Here is a 20,000-nt window from a genome sequence, read left to right as displayed (position 1 = left end):
ACTGTTCAGTATCAGGGTGGGTCTACTGTTCAGGGTGGGTCTACTGTTCAGGGTGGGTCTACTGTTCAGTATCAGGGTGGGTCCACTGTTCAGGGTGGGTCTACTGTTCAGTATCAGGGTGGGTCTACTGTTCAGGGTGGGTCTACTGTTCAGTATCAGGGTGGGTCTACTGTTCAGTATCAGGGTGGGTCTACTGTTCAGTATCAGGGTGGGTCTACTGTTCAGTATCAGGGTGGGTCTACTGTTCAGGGTGGGTCTACTGTTCAGTATCAGGGTGGGTCTACTGTTCAGTATCAGGGTGGGTCCACTGTTCAGGGTGGGTCTACTGTTCAGTATCAGGGTGGGTCTACTGTTCAGGGTGGGTCTACTGTTCAGTATCAGGGTGGGTCTACTGTTCAGTATCAGGGTGGGTCTACTGTTCAGGGTGGGTCTACTGTTCAGGGTGGGTCTACTGTTCAGGGTGGGTCTACTGTTCAGTATCAGGGTGGGTCCACTGTTCAGGGTGGGTCTACTGTTCAGTATCAGGGTGGGTCTACTGTTCAGGGTGGGTCTACTGTTCAGTATCAGGGTGGGTCCACTGTTCAGGGTGGGTCTACTGTTCAGGGTGGGTCTACTGTTCAGGGTGGGTCTACTGTTCAGGGTGGGTCTACTGTTCAGGGTGGGTCTACTGTTCAGTATCAGGGTGGGTCCACTGTTCAGGGTGGGTCTACTGTTCAGTATCAGGGTGGGCCCACCTCAGGGTAGGTCCACTGTTCAGGGTGGGTCTACTGTTCAGGGTGGGTCCACTGTTCAGGGTGGGTCCACTGTTCAGGGTGGGTCTACTGTTCAGGGTGGGTCTACTGGTCAGGGTGGGTCTACTGTTCAGGGTGGGTCTACTGTTCAGTATCAGGGTGGGTCCACTGGTCAGGGTGGGTCTACTGTTCAGTATCAGGGTGGGTCCACTGTTCAGGGTGGGTCTACTGTTCAGTATCAGGGTGGGTCCACTGTTCAGGGTGGGTCTACTGTTCAGGGTGGGTCTACTTTTCAGTATCAGGGTGGGTCTACTGTTCAGGGTGGGTCTACTGTTCAGTATCAAGGTGGGTCTACTGTTCAGGGTGGGTCTACTGTTCAGTATCAGGGTGGGTCTACTGTTCAGCGTGGGTCTACTGTTCAGTATCAGGGTGGGTCTACTGTTCAGGGTGGGTCTACTGTTCAGTATCAGGGTGGGTCTACTGTTCAGGGTGGGTCTACTGTTCAGTATCAGGGTGGGTCTACTGTTCAGTATCAGGGTGGGTCTACTGTTCAGTATCAGGGTGGGTCTACTGTTCAGGGTGGGTCTACTGTTCAGGGTGGGTCTACTGTTCAGGGTGGGTCTACTGTTCAGTATCAGGGTGGGTCTACTGTTCAGGGTGGGTCCACTGTTCAGGGTGGGTCCACTGTTCAGTATCAGGGTGGGTCCACTGTTCAGTATCAGGGTGGGTCTACTGTTCAGGGTGGGTCCACTGTTCAGGGTGGGTCTACTGTTCAGGGTGGGTCCACTGTTAAGGGTGGGTCCACTGTTCAGTATCAGGGTGGGTCTACTGTTCAGTATCAGGGTGGGTCTACTGTTCAGGGTGGGTCCACTGTTCAGGGTGGGTCTACTGTTCAGGGTGGGTCCACTGTTCAGGGTGGGTCCACTGTTCAGTATCAGGGTGGGTCTACTGTTCAGTATCAGGGTGGGTCTACTGTTCAGGGTGGGTCTACTGTTCAGTATCAGGGTGGGTCTACTGTTCAGTATCAGGGTGGGTCTACTGTTCAGTATCAGGGTGGGTCTACTGTTCAGGGTGGGTCTACTGTTCAGTATCAGGGTGGGTCTACTGTTCAGGGTGGGTCTACTGTTCAGTATCAGGGTGGGTCTACTGTTCAGGGTGGGTCTACTGTTCAGTATCAGGGTGGGTCCACAGTTCAGTATCAGGGTGGGTCTACTGTTCAGGGTGGGTCTACTGTTCAGTATCAGGGTGGGTCTACTGTTCAGGGTGGGTCCACTGTTCAGGGTGGGTCTACTGTTCAGTATCAGGGTGGGTCTACTGTTCAGTATCAGGGTGGGTCTACTGTTCAGTATCAGGGTGGGTCTACTGTTCAGTATCAGGGTGGGTCCACTGTTCAGTATCAGGGTGGGTCCACTGTTCAGGGTGGGTCTACTGTTCAGGGTGGGTCTACTGTTCAGTATCAGGGTGGGTCTACTGTTCAGTATCAGGGTGGGTCTACTGTTCAGGGTGGGTCTACTGTTCAGTATCAGGGTGGGTCTACTGTTCAGTATCAGGGTGGGTCTACTGTTCAGTATCAGGGTGGGTCTACTGTTCAGGGTGGGTCTACTGTTCAGTATCAGGGTGGGTCTACTGTTCAGGGTGGGTCTACTGTTCAGTATCAGGGTGGGTCTACTGTTCAGGGTGGGTCTACTGTTCAGTATCAGGGTGGGTCTACTGTTCAGGGTGGGTCTACTGTTCAGTATCAGGGTGGGTCTACTGTTCAGTATCAGGGTGGGTCTACTGTTCAGGGTGGGTCCACTGTTCAGGGTGGGTCCACTGTTCAGTATCAGGGTGGGTCTACTGTTCAGGGTGGGTCCACTGTTCAGGGTGGGTCTACTGTTCAGTATCAGGGTGGGTCTACTGTTCAGTATCAGGGTGGGTCCACTGTTCAGTATCAGGGTGGGTCCACTGTTCAGGGTGGGTCTACTGTTCAGGGTGGGTCCACTGTTCAGGGTGGGTCTACTGTTCAGTATCAGGGTGGGTCTACTGTTCAGGGTGGGTCTACTGTTCAGTATCAGGGTGGGTCTACTGTTCAGGGTGGGTCTACTTTTCAGTATCAGGGTGGGTCCACTGTTCAGGGTGGGTCCACTGTTCAGTATCAGGGTGGGTCTACTGTTCAGGGTGGGTCCACTGTTCAGTATCAGGGTGGGTCTACTGTTCAGTATCAGGGTGGGTCTACTGTTCAGTATCAGGGTGGGTCCACTGTTCAGGGTGGGTCTACTGTTCAGGGTGGGTCCACTGTTCAGTATCAGGGTGGGTCTACTGTTCAGGGTGGGTCCACTGTTCAGGGTGGGTCTACTGTTCAGTATCAGGGTGGGTCTACTGTTCAGTATCAGGGTGGGTCCACTGTTCAGTATCAGGGTGGGTCCACTGTTCAGGGTGGGTCTACTGTTCAGGGTGGGTCCACTGTTCAGGGTGGGTCTACTGTTCAGTATCAGGGTGGGTCTACTGTTCAGGGTGGGTCTACTGTTCAGTATCAGGGTGGGTCTACTGTTCAGTATCAGGGTGGGTCTACTGTTCAGGGTGGGTCCACTGTTCAGGGTGGGTCCACTGTTCAGTATCAGGGTGGGTCTACTGTTCAGGGTGGGTCCACTGTTCAGGGTGGGTCTACTGTTCAGTATCAGGGTGGGTCTACTGTTCAGTATCAGGGTGGGTCCACTGTTCAGTATCAGGGTGGGTCCACTGTTCAGGGTGGGTCTACTGTTCAGGGTGGGTCCACTGTTCAGGGTGGGTCTACTGTTCAGTATCAGGGTGGGTCTACTGTTCAGGGTGGGTCTACTGTTCAGTATCAGGGTGGGTCTACTGTTCAGGGTGGGTCTACTTTTCAGTATCAGGGTGGGTCCACTGTTCAGGGTGGGTCCACTGTTCAGTATCAGGGTGGGTCTACTGTTCAGGGTGGGTCCACTGTTCAGTATCAGGGTGGGTCTACTGTTCAGTATCAGGGTGGGTCTACTGTTCAGTATCAGGGTGGGTCCACTGTTCAGGGTGGGTCTACTGTTCAGGGTGGGTCCACTGTTCAGTATCAGGGTGGGTCCACTGTTCAGTATCAGGGTGGGTCTACTGTTCAGTATCAGGGTGGGTCCACTGTTCAGGGTGGGTCTACTGTTCAGGGTGGGTCCACTGTTCAGTATCAGGGTGGGTCTACTGTTCAGTATCAGGGTGGGTCTACTGTTCAGTATCAGGGTGGGTCTACTGTTCAGGGTGGGTCCACTGTTCAGGGTGGGTCTACTGTTCAGTATCAGGGTGGGTCTACTGTTCAGTATCAGGGTGGGTCTACTGTTCAGGGTGGGTCTACTGTTCAGGGTGGGTCTACTGTTCAGGGTGGGTCTACTGTTCAGTATCAGGGTGGGTCTACTGTTCAGGGTGGGTCTACTGTTCAGTATCAGGGTGGGTCCACTGTTCAGGGTGGGTCTACTGTTCAGTATCAGGGTGGGTCTACTGTTCAGTATCAGGGTGGGTCTACTGTTCAGTATCAGGGTGGGTCTACTGTTCAGGGTGGGTCTACTTTTCAGTATCAGGGTGGGTCCACTGTTCAGGGTGGGTCCACTGTTCAGTATCAGGGTGGGTCTACTGTTCAGGGTGGGTCCACTGTTCAGTATCAGGGTGGGTCTACTGTTCAGGGTGGGTCCACTGTTCAGTATCAGGGTGGGTCTACTGTTCAGTATCAGGGTGGGTCTACTGTTCAGTATCAGGGTGGGTCTACTGTTCAGGGTGGGTCTACTGTTCAGGGTGGGTCTACTGTTCAGTATCAGGGTGGGTCTACTGTTCAGGGTGGGTCTACTGTTCAGGGTGGGTCTACTGTTCAGTATCAGGGTGGGTCTACTGTTCAGGGTGGGTCTACTGTTCAGTATCAGGGTGGGTCCACTGTTCAGGGTGGGTCCACTGTTCAGTATCAGGGTGGGTCTACTGTTCAGGGTGGGTCTACTGTTCAGTATCAGGGTGGGTCCACTGTTCAGGGTGGGTCTACTGTTCAGTATCAGGGTGGGTCTACTGTTCAGTATCAGGGTGGGTCTACTGTTCAGTATCAGGGTGGGTCCACTGTTCAGGGTGGGTCTACTGTTCAGGGTGGGTCCACTGTTCAGTATCAGGGTGGGTCCACTGTTCAGGGTGGGTCTACTGTTCAGTATCAGGGTGGGTCTACTGTTCAGTATCAGGGTGGGTCTACTGTTCAGTATCAGGGTGGGTCTACTGTTCAGTATCAGGGTGGGTCTACTGTTCAGAGTGGGTCCACTGTTCAGGGTGGGTCTACTGTTCAGAGTGGGTCCACTGTTCAGGGTGGGTCTACTGTTCAGTATCAGGGTGGGTCCACTGTTCAGGGTGGGTCTACTGTTCAGGGTGGGTCTACTGTTCAGGGTGGGTCTACTGTTCAGGGTGGGTCTACTGTTCAGGGTGGGTCTACTGTTCAGTATCAGGGTGGGTCTACTGTTCAGTATCAGGGTGGGTCTACTGTTCAGGGTGGGTCTACTGTTCAGGGTGGGTCTACTGTTCAGGGTGGGTCTACTGTTCAGTATCAGGGTGGGTCTACTGTTCAGGGTGGGTCTACTGTTCAGTATCAGGGTGGGTCTACTGTTCAGTATCAGGGTGGGTCTACTGTTCAGGGTGGGTCCACTGTTCAGTATCAGGGTGGGTCTACTGTTCAGTATCAGGGTGGGTCTACTGTTCAGGGTGGGTCTACTGTTCAGTATCAGGGTGGGTCTACTGTTCAGTATCAGGGTGGGTCTACTGTTCAGGGTGGGTCTACTGTTCAGTATCAGGGTGGGTCTACTGTTCAGGGTGGGTCTACTGTTCAGTATCAGGGTGGGTCTACTGTTCAGGGTGGGTCCACTGTTCAGGGTGGGTCCACTGTTCAGGGTGGGTCTACTGTTCAGTATCAGGGTGGGTCTACTGTTCAGGGTGGGTCTACTGTTCAGTATCAGGGTGGGTCTACTGTTCAGGGTGGGTCTACTGTTCAGTATCAGGGTGGGTCTACTGTTCAGGGTGGGTCCACTGTTCAGTATCAGGGTGGGTCTACTGTTCAGTATCAGGGTGGGTCTACTGTTCAGTATCAGGGTGGGTCTACTGTTCAGTATCAGGGTGGGTCTACTGTTCAGTATCAGGGTGGGTCTACTGTTCAGGGTGGGTCTACTGTTCAGGGTGGGTCTACTGTTCAGGGTGGGTCTACTGTTCAGTATCAGGGTGGGTCTACTGTTCAGTATCAGGGTGGGTCTACTGTTCAGGGTGGGTCTACTGTTCAGGGTGGGTCTACTGTTCAGGGTGGGTCTACTGTTCAGTATCAGGGTGGGTCTACTGTTCAGTATCAGGGTGGGTCTACTGTTCAGTATCAGGGTGGGTCTACTGTTCAGGGTGGGTCTACTGTTCAGTATCAGGGTGGGTCCACTGTATATAATGGATTAGACTATAGACACAGTGGGGTTATTCATGAAGGCACTGTATATAATGGATTAGACTATAGACACAGTGGGGTTATTCATGAAGGCACTGTATATAATGGATTAGACTAAAGACACAGTGGGGTTATTCATGAAGGCACTGTATATAATGGATTAGACTATAGACACAGTGGGGTTATTCATGAAGGCACTGTATATAATGGATTAGACTATAGACACAGTGGGGTTATTCATGAAGGCACTGTATATAATGGATTAGACTATAGACACAGTGGGGTTATTCATGAAGGCACTGTATATAATGGATTAGACTATAGACACAGTGGGGTTATTCATGAAGGCACTGTATATAATGGATTAGACTATAGACACAGTGGGGTTATTCATGAAGGCACTGTATATAATGGATTAGACTATAGACACAGTGGGGTTATTCATGAAGGCACTGTATATAATGGATTAGACTATAGACACAGTGGGGTTATTCATGAAGGCACTGTATATAATGGATTAGACTATAGACACAGTGGGGTTATTCATGAAGGCACTGTATATAATGGATTAGACTATAGACACAGTGGGGTTATTCATGAAGGCACTGTATATAATGGATTAGACTATAGACACAGTGGGGTTATTCATGAAGGCACTGTAAGACAGCCACAGGAAAAAGAGGAGAGGGGAGAGGAAGGAGAGAGGGAAGACAGGGAGCAGAGGAGGGGAGGAGAGGAAGGAGAGGGAAGACAGCCACAGGAAAAAGAGTAGAGAGAGAGAGAAAGAGCAGAGGAGGGGGGAGAGGAAGGAGAGGGAAGAGTAAAGGAACAGGGAGAGAGGAATCCAGATGTGCAGGATGTCAGCGAGAGAGAGAGAGAGATGGGACAGGTATGGAGAGAGAGAGAGAGAGATGGGACTGAGGTATGGAGGAGAGAGAGAGAGAGAGAGAGATGGGACTGAGGTATGGAGAGAGAGAGAGAGAGATGGGACTGAGGTATGGAGAGAGAGGGAGAGAGATGGGACTGAGGTATGGAGAGAGAGGGAGAGAGATGGGACTGAGGTATGGAGAGAGAGAGTGTGATAGATATGGGACTGAGGTATGGAGAGAGAGAGAGAGATGGGACTGAGGTATGGAGAGAGAGAGATGGGACTGAGGTATGGAGAGAGAGAGAGAGATGGGACTGAGGTATGGAGAGAGAGAGAGAGAGATGGGACTGAGGTATGGAGAGAGAGAGTGTGATAGATATGGGACTGAGGTATGGAGAGAGAGAGAGAGATGGGACTGAGGTATGGAGAGAGAGAGAGAGAGATGGGACTGAGGTATGGAGAGAGAGAGAGAGAGATGGGACTGAGGTATGGAGAGAGAGAGTGTGATAGATATGGGACTGAGGTATGGAGAGAGAGAGAGAGATGGGACTGAGGTATGGAGAGAGAGATGGGACTGAGGTATGGGAGAGAGAGAGAGATGGGACTGAGGTATGGAGAGAGAGAGAGAGAGATGGGACTGAGGTATGGAGAGAGAGAGTGTGATAGATATGGGACTGAGGTATGGAGAGAGAGAGAGAGATGGGACTGAGGTATGGAGAGAGAGAGATGGGACTGAGGTATGGAGAGAGAGAGAGAGATGGGACTGAGGTATGGAGAGAGAGAGAGAGAGATGGGACTGAGGTATGGAGAGAGAGAGATGGGACTGAGGTATGGAGAGAGAGAGAGAGATGGGACTGAGGTATGGAGAGAGAGAGAGAGAGATGGGACTGAGGTATGGAGAGAGAGAGATGGGACTGAGGTATGGAGAGAGAGAGAGAGATGGGACTGAGGTATGGAGAGAGAGAGAGAGATGGGACTGAGGTATGGAGAGAGAGAGAGAGAGATGGGACTGAGGTATGGAGAGAGAGAGATGGGACTGAGGTATGGAGAGAGAGAGAGTGTGATAGAGATGGGACTGAGGTATGGAGAGAGAGGGAGAGAGAGAGAGAGAGAGAGATGGGACTGAGGTATAGAGAGAGAGTGTGATAGAGATGGGACTGAGGTATGGAGAGAGAGAGAGATGGGACAGGTATGGAGAGAGAGGGAGAGATGGGACAGGTATGGAGAGAGAGGGAGAGAGATGGGACAGGTATAGAGAGAGAGAGAGAGAGAGAGAGATGGCACTGAGGTATGGAGAGAGAGCGAGAGTGTGATAGAGATGGGACTGGGGTATGGAGAGAGAGAGAGAGATGGGACAGGTATGGAGAGAGAGGGAGAGAGATGGGACAGGTATAGAGAGAGAGAGAGAGAGAGAGAGAGAGAGAGAGAGAGATGGCACTGAGGTATGGAGAGAGCGAGAGTGTGATAGAGATGGGACTGGGGTATGGAGCGAGAGAGGAGAGAGAGAGAGAGAGAGAGATGGGACTGAGGTATGAGAGAGAGAGAGAGAGAGAGAGAGAGATGGCACTGAGGTATGGAGAGAGAGAGAGTGTAATAGAGATGGGACTGGGGTATGGAGCGAGAGATAGAGAGAGAGAGATGGGACTGAGGTATGGAGAGAGAGAGAGAGAGAGATGGGACTGAGGTATAGAGAGAGAGAGAGAGAGAGAGAGAGAGAGCAAAGGAGAGAGAGAGAGAAAGAGCGAAGGAGAGAGAGAGAGAGAGAGAGAGATGGGACTGAGTTATGGAGAGAGAGAAAGAGACTTAACAAACCACTAAATAGCTAACCCCCTACTCCTTTCCTTCGCTCTCAAGCTGTTTATGCTCTTTCATTTTCCGACTATTCTCTCCTCTCCTCTCCTTTTCCTCATGACTCATTGTAGACAGAAACACATTTGGGAAAAAATGTTGTTCTTGGGACCAAGTCAGTCACACAAATCAGCAGAGGTAAAGGAAATGCTTACTGTCCTTTGTGACAGTCTCTCGTTGCCCATCGTTTCATTAGGAACGTCTCTCGTTGCCCATCGTTTCATTAGGAACGTCTCTCGTTGCCCATCGTTTCATTAGGAACGTCTCTCGTTGCCCATCGTTTCATTAGGAACATCTCTCGTTGCTCATCATTTCATTAGGAACGTCTCTCGTTGCTCATCGTTTCATTAGGAACGTCTCTCGTTGCCCATCGTTTCATTAGGAACGTCTCGTTGCCCATCGTTTCATTAGGAACGTCTCTCCTTGCCCATCGTTTCATTAGTAACGTCTCTCGTTGCCCATCGTTTCATTAGGAACGTCTCTCGTTGCCCATCGTTTCATTAGGAACGTCTCTCGTTGCCCATCGTTTCATTAGGAACGTCTCTCGTTGCCCATCGTTTCATTAGGAACGTCTCTCGTTGCCCATCGTTTCATTAGGAACGTCTCTCGTTGCCCATCGTTTCATTAGGAACGTCTCTCGTTGCCCATCCATTTCATTAGGAACGCCTCTCGTTGCCCATCGTTTCATTAGGAACGTCTTTCGTTGCCATCGTTTCATTAGTAACGTCTCTCGTTGCCCATCGTTTCATTAGGAACGTCTCTCGTTGCTCATCGTTTCATTAGGAACGTCTCTCGTTGCCCATCGTTTCATTAGGAACGTCTCTCGTTGCCCATCGTTTCATTAGGAACGTCTCTCGTTGCCATCGTTTCATTAGTAACGTCTCTCGTTGCCCATCGTTTCATTAGGAACGTCTCTCGTTGCCCATCGTTTCATTAGGAACGTCTCTCGTTGCCCATCGTTTCATTAGGAACGTCTCTCGTTGCTCATCGTTTCATTAGGAACGTCTCTCGTTGCTCATCGTTTCATTAGGAACGTCTCTCGTTAATGACCATACTAGTCTTTATTGGACTGGATAATGACCTTAATAGTCTTTATTGGACTGGATGAGGACCATAATACAGTCTTTATTGGACTGGATGAGGACCATAATACAGTCTATATTGGACTGGATGAGGACCATAATACAGTCTATACTGGACTGGATGAGGACCATAATACAGTCTTTATTGGACTGGATGAGGACCATAATACAGTCTATATTGGACTGGATGAGGACCATAATACAGTCTTTATTGGACTGGATAATGACTTTAATACAGACCATAATAGTTGTGTTGTTTCCCTCCAGACATCCAGCGGAAGAGTGATGTCATCCAAAGCGCTTCGTCCTCATCGTTGTCAACGGTAACGACAGCGGAGGCCGAACCCCCGACCCCGCCAACGGAGGACAGCACCACCACCCCACGCACCCAGATAACAGTGGCCAAGAAACAGCAGTGGGCCAAACTGGCCTCCACACCAGGCACAGAGGGCTCTCACAGCCTGCTCTACGGGGCTTGTGACTCGGATAGCAGCTCAGGAAAGGCCCAGGTCTCAACCTCCAAACAGGCCTGGAGCCAGAAGACGTTAGTGGAGGCCGGGCTGGACAGGAGGAGGTGTGATGATTTAGACTGGGAGCATCAGGGACAATGTAGCACCTCCTTCTGTGAGCCTCCTCCCCCTGTCCACACCGCAGTCCCAGAGTTCACCAACCCTATAGGAGGTTACGCTGAGATCTGTGTCTCCTCCTGTATGGTGAAGTCCTCGGGGTCAGGGGCCTATCTCCAGACCCTGGACAGGAGCAGCCGAGCCTGGGTACTGTCCACAGGAAAGAGCCAGGCTGCCGACGAGTCCTACTCGCGTCTAGGCTTCCCCCCCAACTGCTTCGCTGAGCTGAGGCAACGCACAGAAGGGGACAACAACATTTGGTACAACCCTATTCCAGAGGAGGAGGACGTGTTGCGTGGCATCGGAGGTTTAGGACGTTTAAGAGGAGGTGGAGGAGGAGGCGGAGGAGGGGGAGGAGGTGGAGGAGGAGGAGGAGGAGGAGGAGGGGGTGGAGGAGGAGGCGGAGGAGGAGGTGGAGGTGGAGGAGGAGGGGGTGGAGGAGGAGGAGGAGGAGGAGGAGGAGGAGGAGGAGGAGGTGGAGGAGAAGGAGGAGGAGGAGGAGGAGGAGGGGGAGGGGGTGTTAGGTTAGACAGTGAGAACCCCTGGAGGAGGAGGGAGACAGAGGGGCTGTCAGAGACGTCGAGGGATCCCCAGATGAGGAGCCAGAGACGGGCAGGGATGGTGGTGAGCCCTGGCACCGCTGCAGGTGGAGGGGCCTCCCGTTTAGAGCGTCGTGCCACCCAGAACCAGTGCCCTTCTGGTGGCTCCAGCCCAGACAGCGCCCAGCAGACCAAAGCCATCACATTAGACAGCTCAGCCTGCAGTAGGAGAGACAGAGACAGAGACAGCCCAGGTAAGTACATACTGTAGAACAAGCTACTGTAGCTACATGATTCATATGATACAGGGACTGGAGTCACCTACAGATAACTACTGTAGTCACCTACAGATAACTACTGTAGTCACCTACAGATAACTACTGTTGCTATATGAAGGTAGTGTAGTCACCTACAGATAACTACTGTAGCCACATGAAGGTAGTGTAGTCACCTACAGATAACTCCTGTAGCCACATGAAGGTAGTGTAGTCACCTACAGATAACTACTGTAGTCACCTACAGATAACTACTGTAGTCACCTACAGATAACTACTGTTGCTACATGAAGGTAGTGTAGTCACCTACAGATAACTCCTGTAGCCACATGAAGGTAGTGTAGTCACCTACAGATAACTACTGTAGTCACCTACAGATAACTACTGTAGTCACCTACAGATAACTACTGTTGCTACATGAAGGTAGTGTAGTCACCTACAGATAACTACTGTAGCCACATGAAGGTAGTGTAGTCACCTACAGATAACTCCTGTAGCCACATGAAGGTAGTGTAGTCACCTACAGATAACTACTGTAGTCACCTACAGATAACTACTGTAGTCACCTACAGATAACTACTGTTGCTACATGAAGGTAGTGTAGTCACCTACAGATAACTACTGTAGCCACATGAAGGTAGTGTAGTCACCTACAGATAACTACTGTAGTCACCTACAGATAACTACTGTAGCTACATGAAGGTACTGTAGTCACCTACAGATAACTACTGTAGTCACCTACAGATAACTACTGTTGCTACATGAAGGTAGTGTAGTCACCTACAGATAACTACTGTAGTCACATGAAGGTAGTGTAGTCACCTACAGATAACTCCTGTAGCCACATGAAGGTAGTGTAGTCACCTACAGATAACTACTGTAGTCACCTACAGATAACTACTGTAGTCACCTACAGATAACTACTGTTGCTACATGAAGGTAGTGTAGTCACCTACAGATAACTACTGTAGCCACATGAAGGTAGTGTAGTCACCTACAGATAACTACTGTAGTCACCTACAGATAACTACTGTAGCTACATGAAGGTACTGTAGTCACCTACAGATAACTACTGTAGTCACCTACAGATAACTACTGTAGCTACATGAAGGTACTGTAGTCACCTACAGATAACTACTGTAGTCACCTACAGATAACTACTGTTGCTACATGAAGGTAGTGTAGTCACCTACAGATAACTCCTGTAGCCACATGAAGGTAGTGTAGTCACCTACAGATAACTACTGTAGCCACATGAAGGTACTGTAGTCACCTACAGATAACTACTGTAGTCACCTACAGATAACTACTGTAGCCACATGAAGGTACTGTAGTCACCTACAGATAACTACTGTAGCCACCTACAGATAACTACTATAGCCACATGAAGGTACTGTAGTCACCTACAGATAACTACTGTAGCCACATGAAGGTAGTGTAGTCACCTACAGATAACTACTGTAGTCACCTACAGATAACTACTGTTGCTACATGAAGGTAGTGTAGTCACCTACAGATAACTACTGTAGCCACATGAATGTAGTGTAGTCACCTACAGATAACTGCTGTAGCCACATGAAGGTACTGTAGTCACCTACAGATAACTACTGTAGCCACATGAAGGTAGTGTAGTCACCTACAGATAACTACTGTAGTCACCTACAGATAACTACTGTTGCTACATGAAGGTACTGTAGTCACCTACAGATAACTACTGTAGTCACCTACAGATAACTACTGTTGCTACATGAAGGTACTGTAGTCACCTACAGATAACTACTGTTGCTACATGAAGGTAGTGTAGTCACTTACAGATAACTACTGTAGTCACCTACAGATAACTACTGTTGCTACATGAAGGTACTGTAGTCACCTACAGATAGCTACTGTAGCCACATGAAGGTAGTGTAGTCACCTACAGATAACTACTGTAGCCACATGAAGGTAGTGTAGTCACCTACAGATAACTACTGTAGTCACCTACAGATAACTACTGTAGTCACGTACATATAACTACTGTTGCTACATGAAGGTAGTGTAGTCACCTACAGATAACTACTGTTGCTACATGAAGGTACTGTAGTCACCTACAGATAACTACTGTAGCCACATGAAGGTAGTGTAGTCACCTACAGATAACTACTGTAGCCACCTACAGATAACTACTATAGCCACATGAAGGTAGTGTAGTCACCTACAGATAACTACTGTTGCTACATGAAGGTAGTGTAGTCACCTACAGATAACTACTGTAGTCACCTACAGATAACTACTGTTGCTACATGAAGGTACTGTAGTCACCTACAGATAACTACTGTTGCTACATGAAGGTAGTGTAGTCACCTACAGATAACTACTGTAGTCACCTACAGATAACTACTGTTGCTACATGAAGGTACTGTAGTCAGCTACAGATAACTACTGTAGCTACTTGAAGGTACTTTAGTCACCTACAGATAACTACTGTAGCCACATGAAGCTAGTGTAGTCACCTACAGATAACTACTGTAGCTACATGAAGGTACTGTAGTCACCTACAGATAACTACTGTAGTCACCTACAGATAGCTACTGTAGCCACATGAAGGTAGTGTGGTCACCTACAGATAACTACTGTAGTCACTTACAGATAACTACTGTAGCCACATGAAGGTACTGTAGTCACCTACAGATAACTACTGTAGCCACATGAAGGTACTGTAGTCACCTACAGATAACTAACTGTTGCTATATGCTATCTATCTCCTTTCTTCTCTCCTTCTCTCTCTTCGCTCCATCCCTCTCCTTCTCTCTCCTCTCTCCATTCCCCTCCTCTCTCATCCTCTCTCCCATCCCCTTCTTTCTCTTCTCTCCTTCTCTCTCCTCTCTCCATCCCTCTCCTCTCACCTTCTCTCTCCTCTCTCCATCATCTCTCCTCTCTCCATTCCCCTCCTCTCTCCATCATCTCTCCTCTCTCCATCATCTCTCCTCTCTCCATCATCTCTCCTTTCTCCATCATCTCTCCCCCCTCATCATCTCTCCTCTCTCCATTCCCCTCCTCTCTCCATCATCTCTCCATTCCCCTCCTCTCTCCATCATCTCTCCTCTCTCCATCATCTCTCCTCTCTCCATCATCTCTCCTCTCTCCATCATCTCTCCTCTCTCCATTCCCCTCCTCTCTCCATCATCTCTCCTCTCTCCATCATCTCTCTCTCCATTCCCCTCCTCTCTCCATCATCTCTCCTCTCTCCATCATCTCTCCTCTCTCCATTCCCCTCCTCTCTCCATCATCTCTCCTCTCTCCATTCCCCTCCTCTCTCCATCATCTCTCCTCTCTCCATCATCTCTCCTCTCTCCATCATCTCTCCCCCCTCATCATCTCTCCTCTCTCCTTTCCCCTCCTCTCTCCATCATCTCTCCTCTCTCCATCATCTCTCCTCTCTCCATCCATCTCAGATGTGATTCAACAGATCCAGAGTGAGGAACTGCAGTCTTTCGGGGTTGCAGGTGGAGAAGGGGGTGTTTCCAGCTCCGGAGGAGGTGTGTCAGTCCCCTCAGACAGCCCCGGGGCCCAGAAGAAAGGTGGTGTGGCCAGCTCCGGAGGAGGTGTGTCAGTCCCCTCAGACAGCCCCGGGGCCCAGAAGAAAGGGGGTGTGGCCAGCAGCATGATGGACAGGATCAAATCCCCAGGAATGGTCCGGAAATCCCTTTCCATGAAGATGAAGAAACTCCCCGAACTCCGCCGTAAACTCAGCCTGCGCTCCTCGCGCTGCCATCGCCACGGGAAGGAGGGGACGGGCCGAGGAGGAGGGGACGGAGGTGGAGAGGGGACATCACCCCCAAACGTCCGTAAGGAGCAGTCCAACGAGGTGATCAGCAGGTACCACCTGGACACTTCGGCCCCGGCGAGACCACAACGACGCTCCTCCAGGGGACGTTCCTCTGCCGCCAGTAAGGGGGGCTACCTGAGCGACGGAGACTCACCTGAGCTGCTGCCCAAACAGGGTGGACCAGGGGGACCCTCCTCGGCCCACAACCCCCCTCTTCCACCACCCCGCTCCACCCACCACTCCAGCCAGGAGGGAGTGACCATGACCTCTGACCTGAGCTCGTTCAGAGTCTACAACCTGTCGGACCAGCCACGGTGCGCCCAGCGCGTCTCCGGCCTGCTCACGGTGCATCTCGTTGGGGTGGAGAAACTGCTCAGGTCCCCTAAACAGGACGCCAGTAAGGAGGTGTTCTGTGCCATCCAGGTGATTTTAATAACCTGTCTGTCTGTCTGTCTGTCTGTCTGTCTGTCTGTCTCTTTCTCTGTCTGTCCGTCTGTCTGTCTGTCTGTCTGTCTGTCTGTCTGTCTGTCTGTCTGTCTCTTTCTCTGTCTGTCCGTCTGTCTGTCTGTCTGTCTCTTTCTCTGTCTGTCTGGTCTGTCTGTCTGTCTGCCTGTCTGTCTCTCTGTCTGCCTGTCTGTCTCTCTGTCTGTCTGGTCTGTCTCTCTGTCTGTCTGTCTGTCTGTCTGTCTGTCTGTCTGTCTGTCTCTTTCTCTGCCTGCCTGCCTGCCTGCCTGTCTGCCTGCCTGCCTGTCTGTCTGTCTGCCTGTCTGTCTGTCTGTCTGTCTGTCTGTCTGTCTGGTCTGTCTGTCTGTCTGTTTCTTTCTCTGTCCGTCCGTCCGTCTGTCTGTCTGTCTGTCTCTTTCTCTGCCTGCCTGCCTGCCTGCCTGCCTGCCTGCCTGTCTGTCTGTCTGTCTGTCTGTCTGTCTGTCTGTCTGTCTGTCTGTCTGTCTGTCTGTCTGTCTGCCTGCCTGCCTGTCTGTCTGTCTGTCTGTCTGTCTGTCTGTCTGCCTGCCTGCCTGCCTGCCTGCCTGCCTGCCTGCCTGTCTGTCTGTCTGTCTGTCTGTCTGTCTGTCTGTCTGTCTGCACTGTATTTAGTATCATTGAGAATAACACCAAACAGTGCAGCTTATTTTCCATTGTGTTCATCAGGTGGATGGTGTAACCAGGGCCCGTACCGGCCTGCTAACCTCCAGGGGAGGCTCCCTGCCCCTCAACCACACCTTCAACCTGGAGCTGGAGAGGGCCAGGCTGCTGAAACTGGTGGTGCTCACCCCTTACCCCGGGGCTGAGACTACCACCATGAAGGGCAGCGACTCCACAGCAGCGACCAGGAACAGGGTCTGCTGTCTGGGGGCTGTGTCCATACCCCCTCTGTTCAAAGGTAGGAGCAACCAGAGAGTTAAAAGTTCATATGAACGTAGTAGATGAAGTGTCTCGCTGTTGTTATTGTACCATCCACTTCACTGATGCTTGGCACTGTGAGGGATGCAGCAGAAGGGTTTTCCATACCAGTAGACTTTATTTTGTCTGAAGGCATCTTAGCTCACCTTAGTTCCTGATCTTCTTTTGGAATCACTCTGTCAATCAACTGTGTTTGTCCTTCTCTTGTTCATTCCCCTCCTCCTCTCCTTCCCCTTCTGCTATCTCTTCTGTCCCTCTCCTTCCCCTTCTGTCCCTCTCCTTCCCCTTCTGTCCCTCTCCTTCCCCTTCTGTCCCTCTCCTTCCCCTTCTGTTCCTCTCCTTCCCCTTCTGTCCCTCTCCTTCCCTTTCTGCTATCTCTTCTGTCCCTCTCCTTCCCCTTCTGCTATCTCTTCTGTCCCTCTCCTTCCCCTTCTGTCCCTCTCCTTCCCCTTCTGTCCCTCTCCTTCCCCTTCTGTCCCTCTCCTTCCCCTTCTGTCCCTCTCCTTCCCTTTCTGCTATCTCTTCTGTCCCTCTCCTTCCCCTTCTGTCCCTCTCCTTCCCCTTCTGTCCCTCTCCTTCCCCTTCTGTCCCTCTCCTTCCCCTTCTGTCCCTCTCCTTCCCCTTCTGTCCCTCTCATTCCCCTTCTGTCCCTCTCCTTCCCTTTCTGCTATCTCTTCTGTCCCTCTCCTTCCCCTTCTGTCCCTCTCCTTCCCCGTCTGTCCCTCTCCTTCCCCTTCTGCAATCTCTTCTGTCCCTCTCCTTCCCCTTCTGTCCCTCTCCTTCCCCTTCTGTCCCTCTCCTTCCCCTTCTGTCCCTCTCCTTCCCTTTCTGCTATCTCTTCTGTCCCTCTCCTTCCCCTTCTGTCCCTCTCCTTCCCCTTCTGTCCCTCTCCTTCCCCTTCTGTCCCTCTCCTTCCCCTTCTGTCCCTCTCCTTCCCCTTCTGTCCCTCTCATTCCCCTTCTGTCCCTCTCCTTCCCTTTCTGCTATCTCTTCTGTCCCTCTCCTTCCCCTTCTGTCCCTCTCCTTCCCCTTCTGTCCCTCTCCTTCCCCTTCTGTCCCTCTCCTTCCCCTTCTGTCCCTCTCATTCCCCTTCTGTCCCTCTCCTTCCCCTTCTGTCCCTCTCATTCCCCTTCTGTCCCTCTCCTTCCCTTTCTGCTATCTCTTCTGTCCCTCTCCTTCCCCTTCTGTCCCTCTCCTTCCCCTTCTGTCCCTCTCCTTCCCCTTCTGTCCCTCTCCTTCCCCTTCTGTCCCTCTCATTCCCCTTCTGTCCCTCTCCTTCCCCGTCTGTCCCTCTCCTTCCCCTTCTGCAATCTCTTCTGTCCCTCTCCTTCCCCTTCTGTCTCTCTCCTTCCCCTTCTGTCCCTCTCTTTCCCCTTCTGTCCCTCTCCTTCCCCTTCTGTCCCTCTCCTTCCCCTTCTGCAATCTCTTCTGTCCCTCTCCTTCCCCTTCTGCTATCTCTTCTGTCCCTCTCCTTCCCCTTCTGTCCCTCTCCTTCCCCGTCTGTCCCTCTCCTTCCCCTTCTGCAATCTCTTCTGTCCCTCTCCTTCCCCTTCTGTCCCTCTCTTTCCCCTTCTGTCCCTCTCCTTCCCCTTCTGTCCCTCTCCTTCCCCTTCTGCAATCTCTTCTGTCCCTCTCCTTCCCCTTCTGCTATCTCTTCTGTCCCTCTCCTTCCCCTTCTGCTATCTCTTCTGTCCCTCTCCTTCCCCTTCTGTCCCTCTCCTTCCCCTTCTGTCCCTCTCCTTCCCCTTCTGCTATCTCTTCTGTCCCTCTCCTTCCCCTTCTGCTATCTCTTCTGTCCCTCTCCTTCCCCTTCTGTCCCTCTCCTTCCCCTTCTGTCCCTCTCCTTCCCCTTCTGCTATCTCTTCTGTCCCTCTCCTTCCCCTTCTGCTATCTCTTCTGTCCCTCTCCTTCCCCTTCTGTCCCTCTCCTTCCCCTTCTGTCCCTCTCCTTCCCCTTCTGTCCCTCTCCTTCCCCTTCTGCTATCTCTTCTGTCCCTCTCCTTCCCCTTCTGCTATCTCTTCTGTCCCTCTCCTTCCCCTTCTGTCCCTCTCCTTCCCCGTCTGTCCCTCTCCTTCCCCTTCTGCAATCTCTTCTGTCCATCTCCTTCCCCTTCTGTCCCTCTCTTTCCCCTTCTGTCCCTCTCCTTCCCCTTCTGTCCCTCTCCTTCCCCTTCTGCAATCTCTTCTGTCCCTCTCCTTCCCCTTCTGTCCCTCTCCTTCCCCTTCTGCTATCTCTTCTGTCCCTCTCCTTCCCCTTCTGCTATCTCTTCTGTCCCTCTCCTTCCCCTTCTGTCCCTCTCCTTCCCCTTCTGTCCCTCTCCTTCCCCTTCTGTCCCTCTCCTTCCCCTTCTGCTATCCTTGTGTCCCTCTCCTTCCCCAGCCTCTCGGTCTCAGCAGATATGCGTTAGATTAGAGCCCAGGGGTCTACTGTACGTGAAGCTGACCCTGCTGGAGCAGTGGGAGCCCCCCGACCCCCGACCCTGCCACCTCAACCCCCCCATGGTGTTTGGAGTGGAGCTGCGCCACCTGGTGGACAAGGAGAACACAGCTGCCCCCGTTCCTCTGCTCATACAGAAGAGTGTGGCTGAGATCCAGAAGAGAGGACTGAGGGTTAGTTAGTTTACAGCACACTGTTTCATACACAGGACAACAGCCCCCCCTCTCATCTACACTGTTTAATACACAGGACAACAACCCCCCCCCCCCCTCATCTACACTGTTTAATACACAGGACAACACCCCCCCCCCTCATCTACACTGTTTAATACACAGGACAACAGCCCCCCCCCCTCATCTACACTGTTTCATACACAGGACAACAGCCCCCCCCTCATCTACACTGTTTCATACACAGGACAACAGCCCCCTCTCATCTACACTGTTTAATACACAGGACAACAGCCCCCCTCATCTACACTGTTTAATACACAGGACAACAGCCCCCCCCTCATCTACACTGTTTCATACACAGGACAACAGCCCCCCCCTCATCTACACTGTTTAATACACAGGACAACAGCCCCCCCCCTCATCTACACTGTTTCATACACAGGACAACAGCCCCCCCCTCATCTACACTGTTTCATACACAGGACAACAGCCCCCCTCTCATCTACACTGTTTAATACACAGGACAACAACCCCCCTCATCTACACTGTTTAATACACAGGACAACAGCCCCCCCCCCTCATCTACACTGTTTCAAACACAGGACAACAGCCCCCCTCATCTACACTGTTTAATACACAGGACAACAGCCCCCCTCATCTACACTGTTTAATACACAGGACAACAGCCCCCCCCCCTCATCTACACTGTTTCATACACAGGACAACAGCCCCCCTCATCTACACTGTTTCATACACAGGACAACAGCCCCCCTCTCATCTACACTGTTTAATAC

General features: G+C 51.4%; 2 protein-coding genes across 2 annotated transcripts in view; both read left to right on the top strand.

Moving 5' to 3' along the window:
- Positions 1 to 8,962: 8,962 nt before the first annotated feature.
- LOC135513346 (uncharacterized) lies at positions 8,963 to 10,922 on the top strand (the record flags this gene model as incomplete). The annotated part of the gene is made up of 2 exons (XM_064936278.1): positions 8,963 to 8,981; positions 10,216 to 10,922. Coding segments are annotated over exons 1-2 (726 nt in total), but the record flags the coding sequence as incomplete, so codon positions are not given.
- A 152-nt stretch (positions 10,923 to 11,074) lies between these two features.
- LOC135511785 (rho GTPase-activating protein SYDE1-like) overlaps positions 11,075 to 20,000 on the top strand; it is a 45,567-nt gene continuing 36,641 nt past the window's right edge. Inside the window, exons 1-4 of the mRNA XM_064933252.1 lie at positions 11,075 to 11,367; positions 14,823 to 15,619; positions 16,346 to 16,577; positions 18,977 to 19,206. Coding sequence (XP_064789324.1) covers positions 11,169 to 11,367; positions 14,823 to 15,619; positions 16,346 to 16,577; positions 18,977 to 19,206 — 1,458 coding nt within the window. The 5' untranslated portion in view covers positions 11,075 to 11,168. The remainder of the gene's footprint in view (positions 11,368 to 14,822; positions 15,620 to 16,345; positions 16,578 to 18,976; positions 19,207 to 20,000) is intronic.

The sequence above is a fragment of the Oncorhynchus masou genome, chromosome 24 (genome assembly GCF_036934945.1).
Source record: "Oncorhynchus masou masou isolate Uvic2021 chromosome 24, UVic_Omas_1.1, whole genome shotgun sequence".
Taxonomy (NCBI): Eukaryota; Metazoa; Chordata; class Actinopteri; order Salmoniformes; family Salmonidae; genus Oncorhynchus; species Oncorhynchus masou.
The sequence above is the reverse complement of the archived record's forward strand: the minus strand, read 5'-3'. Positions and strand labels throughout refer to the sequence as shown.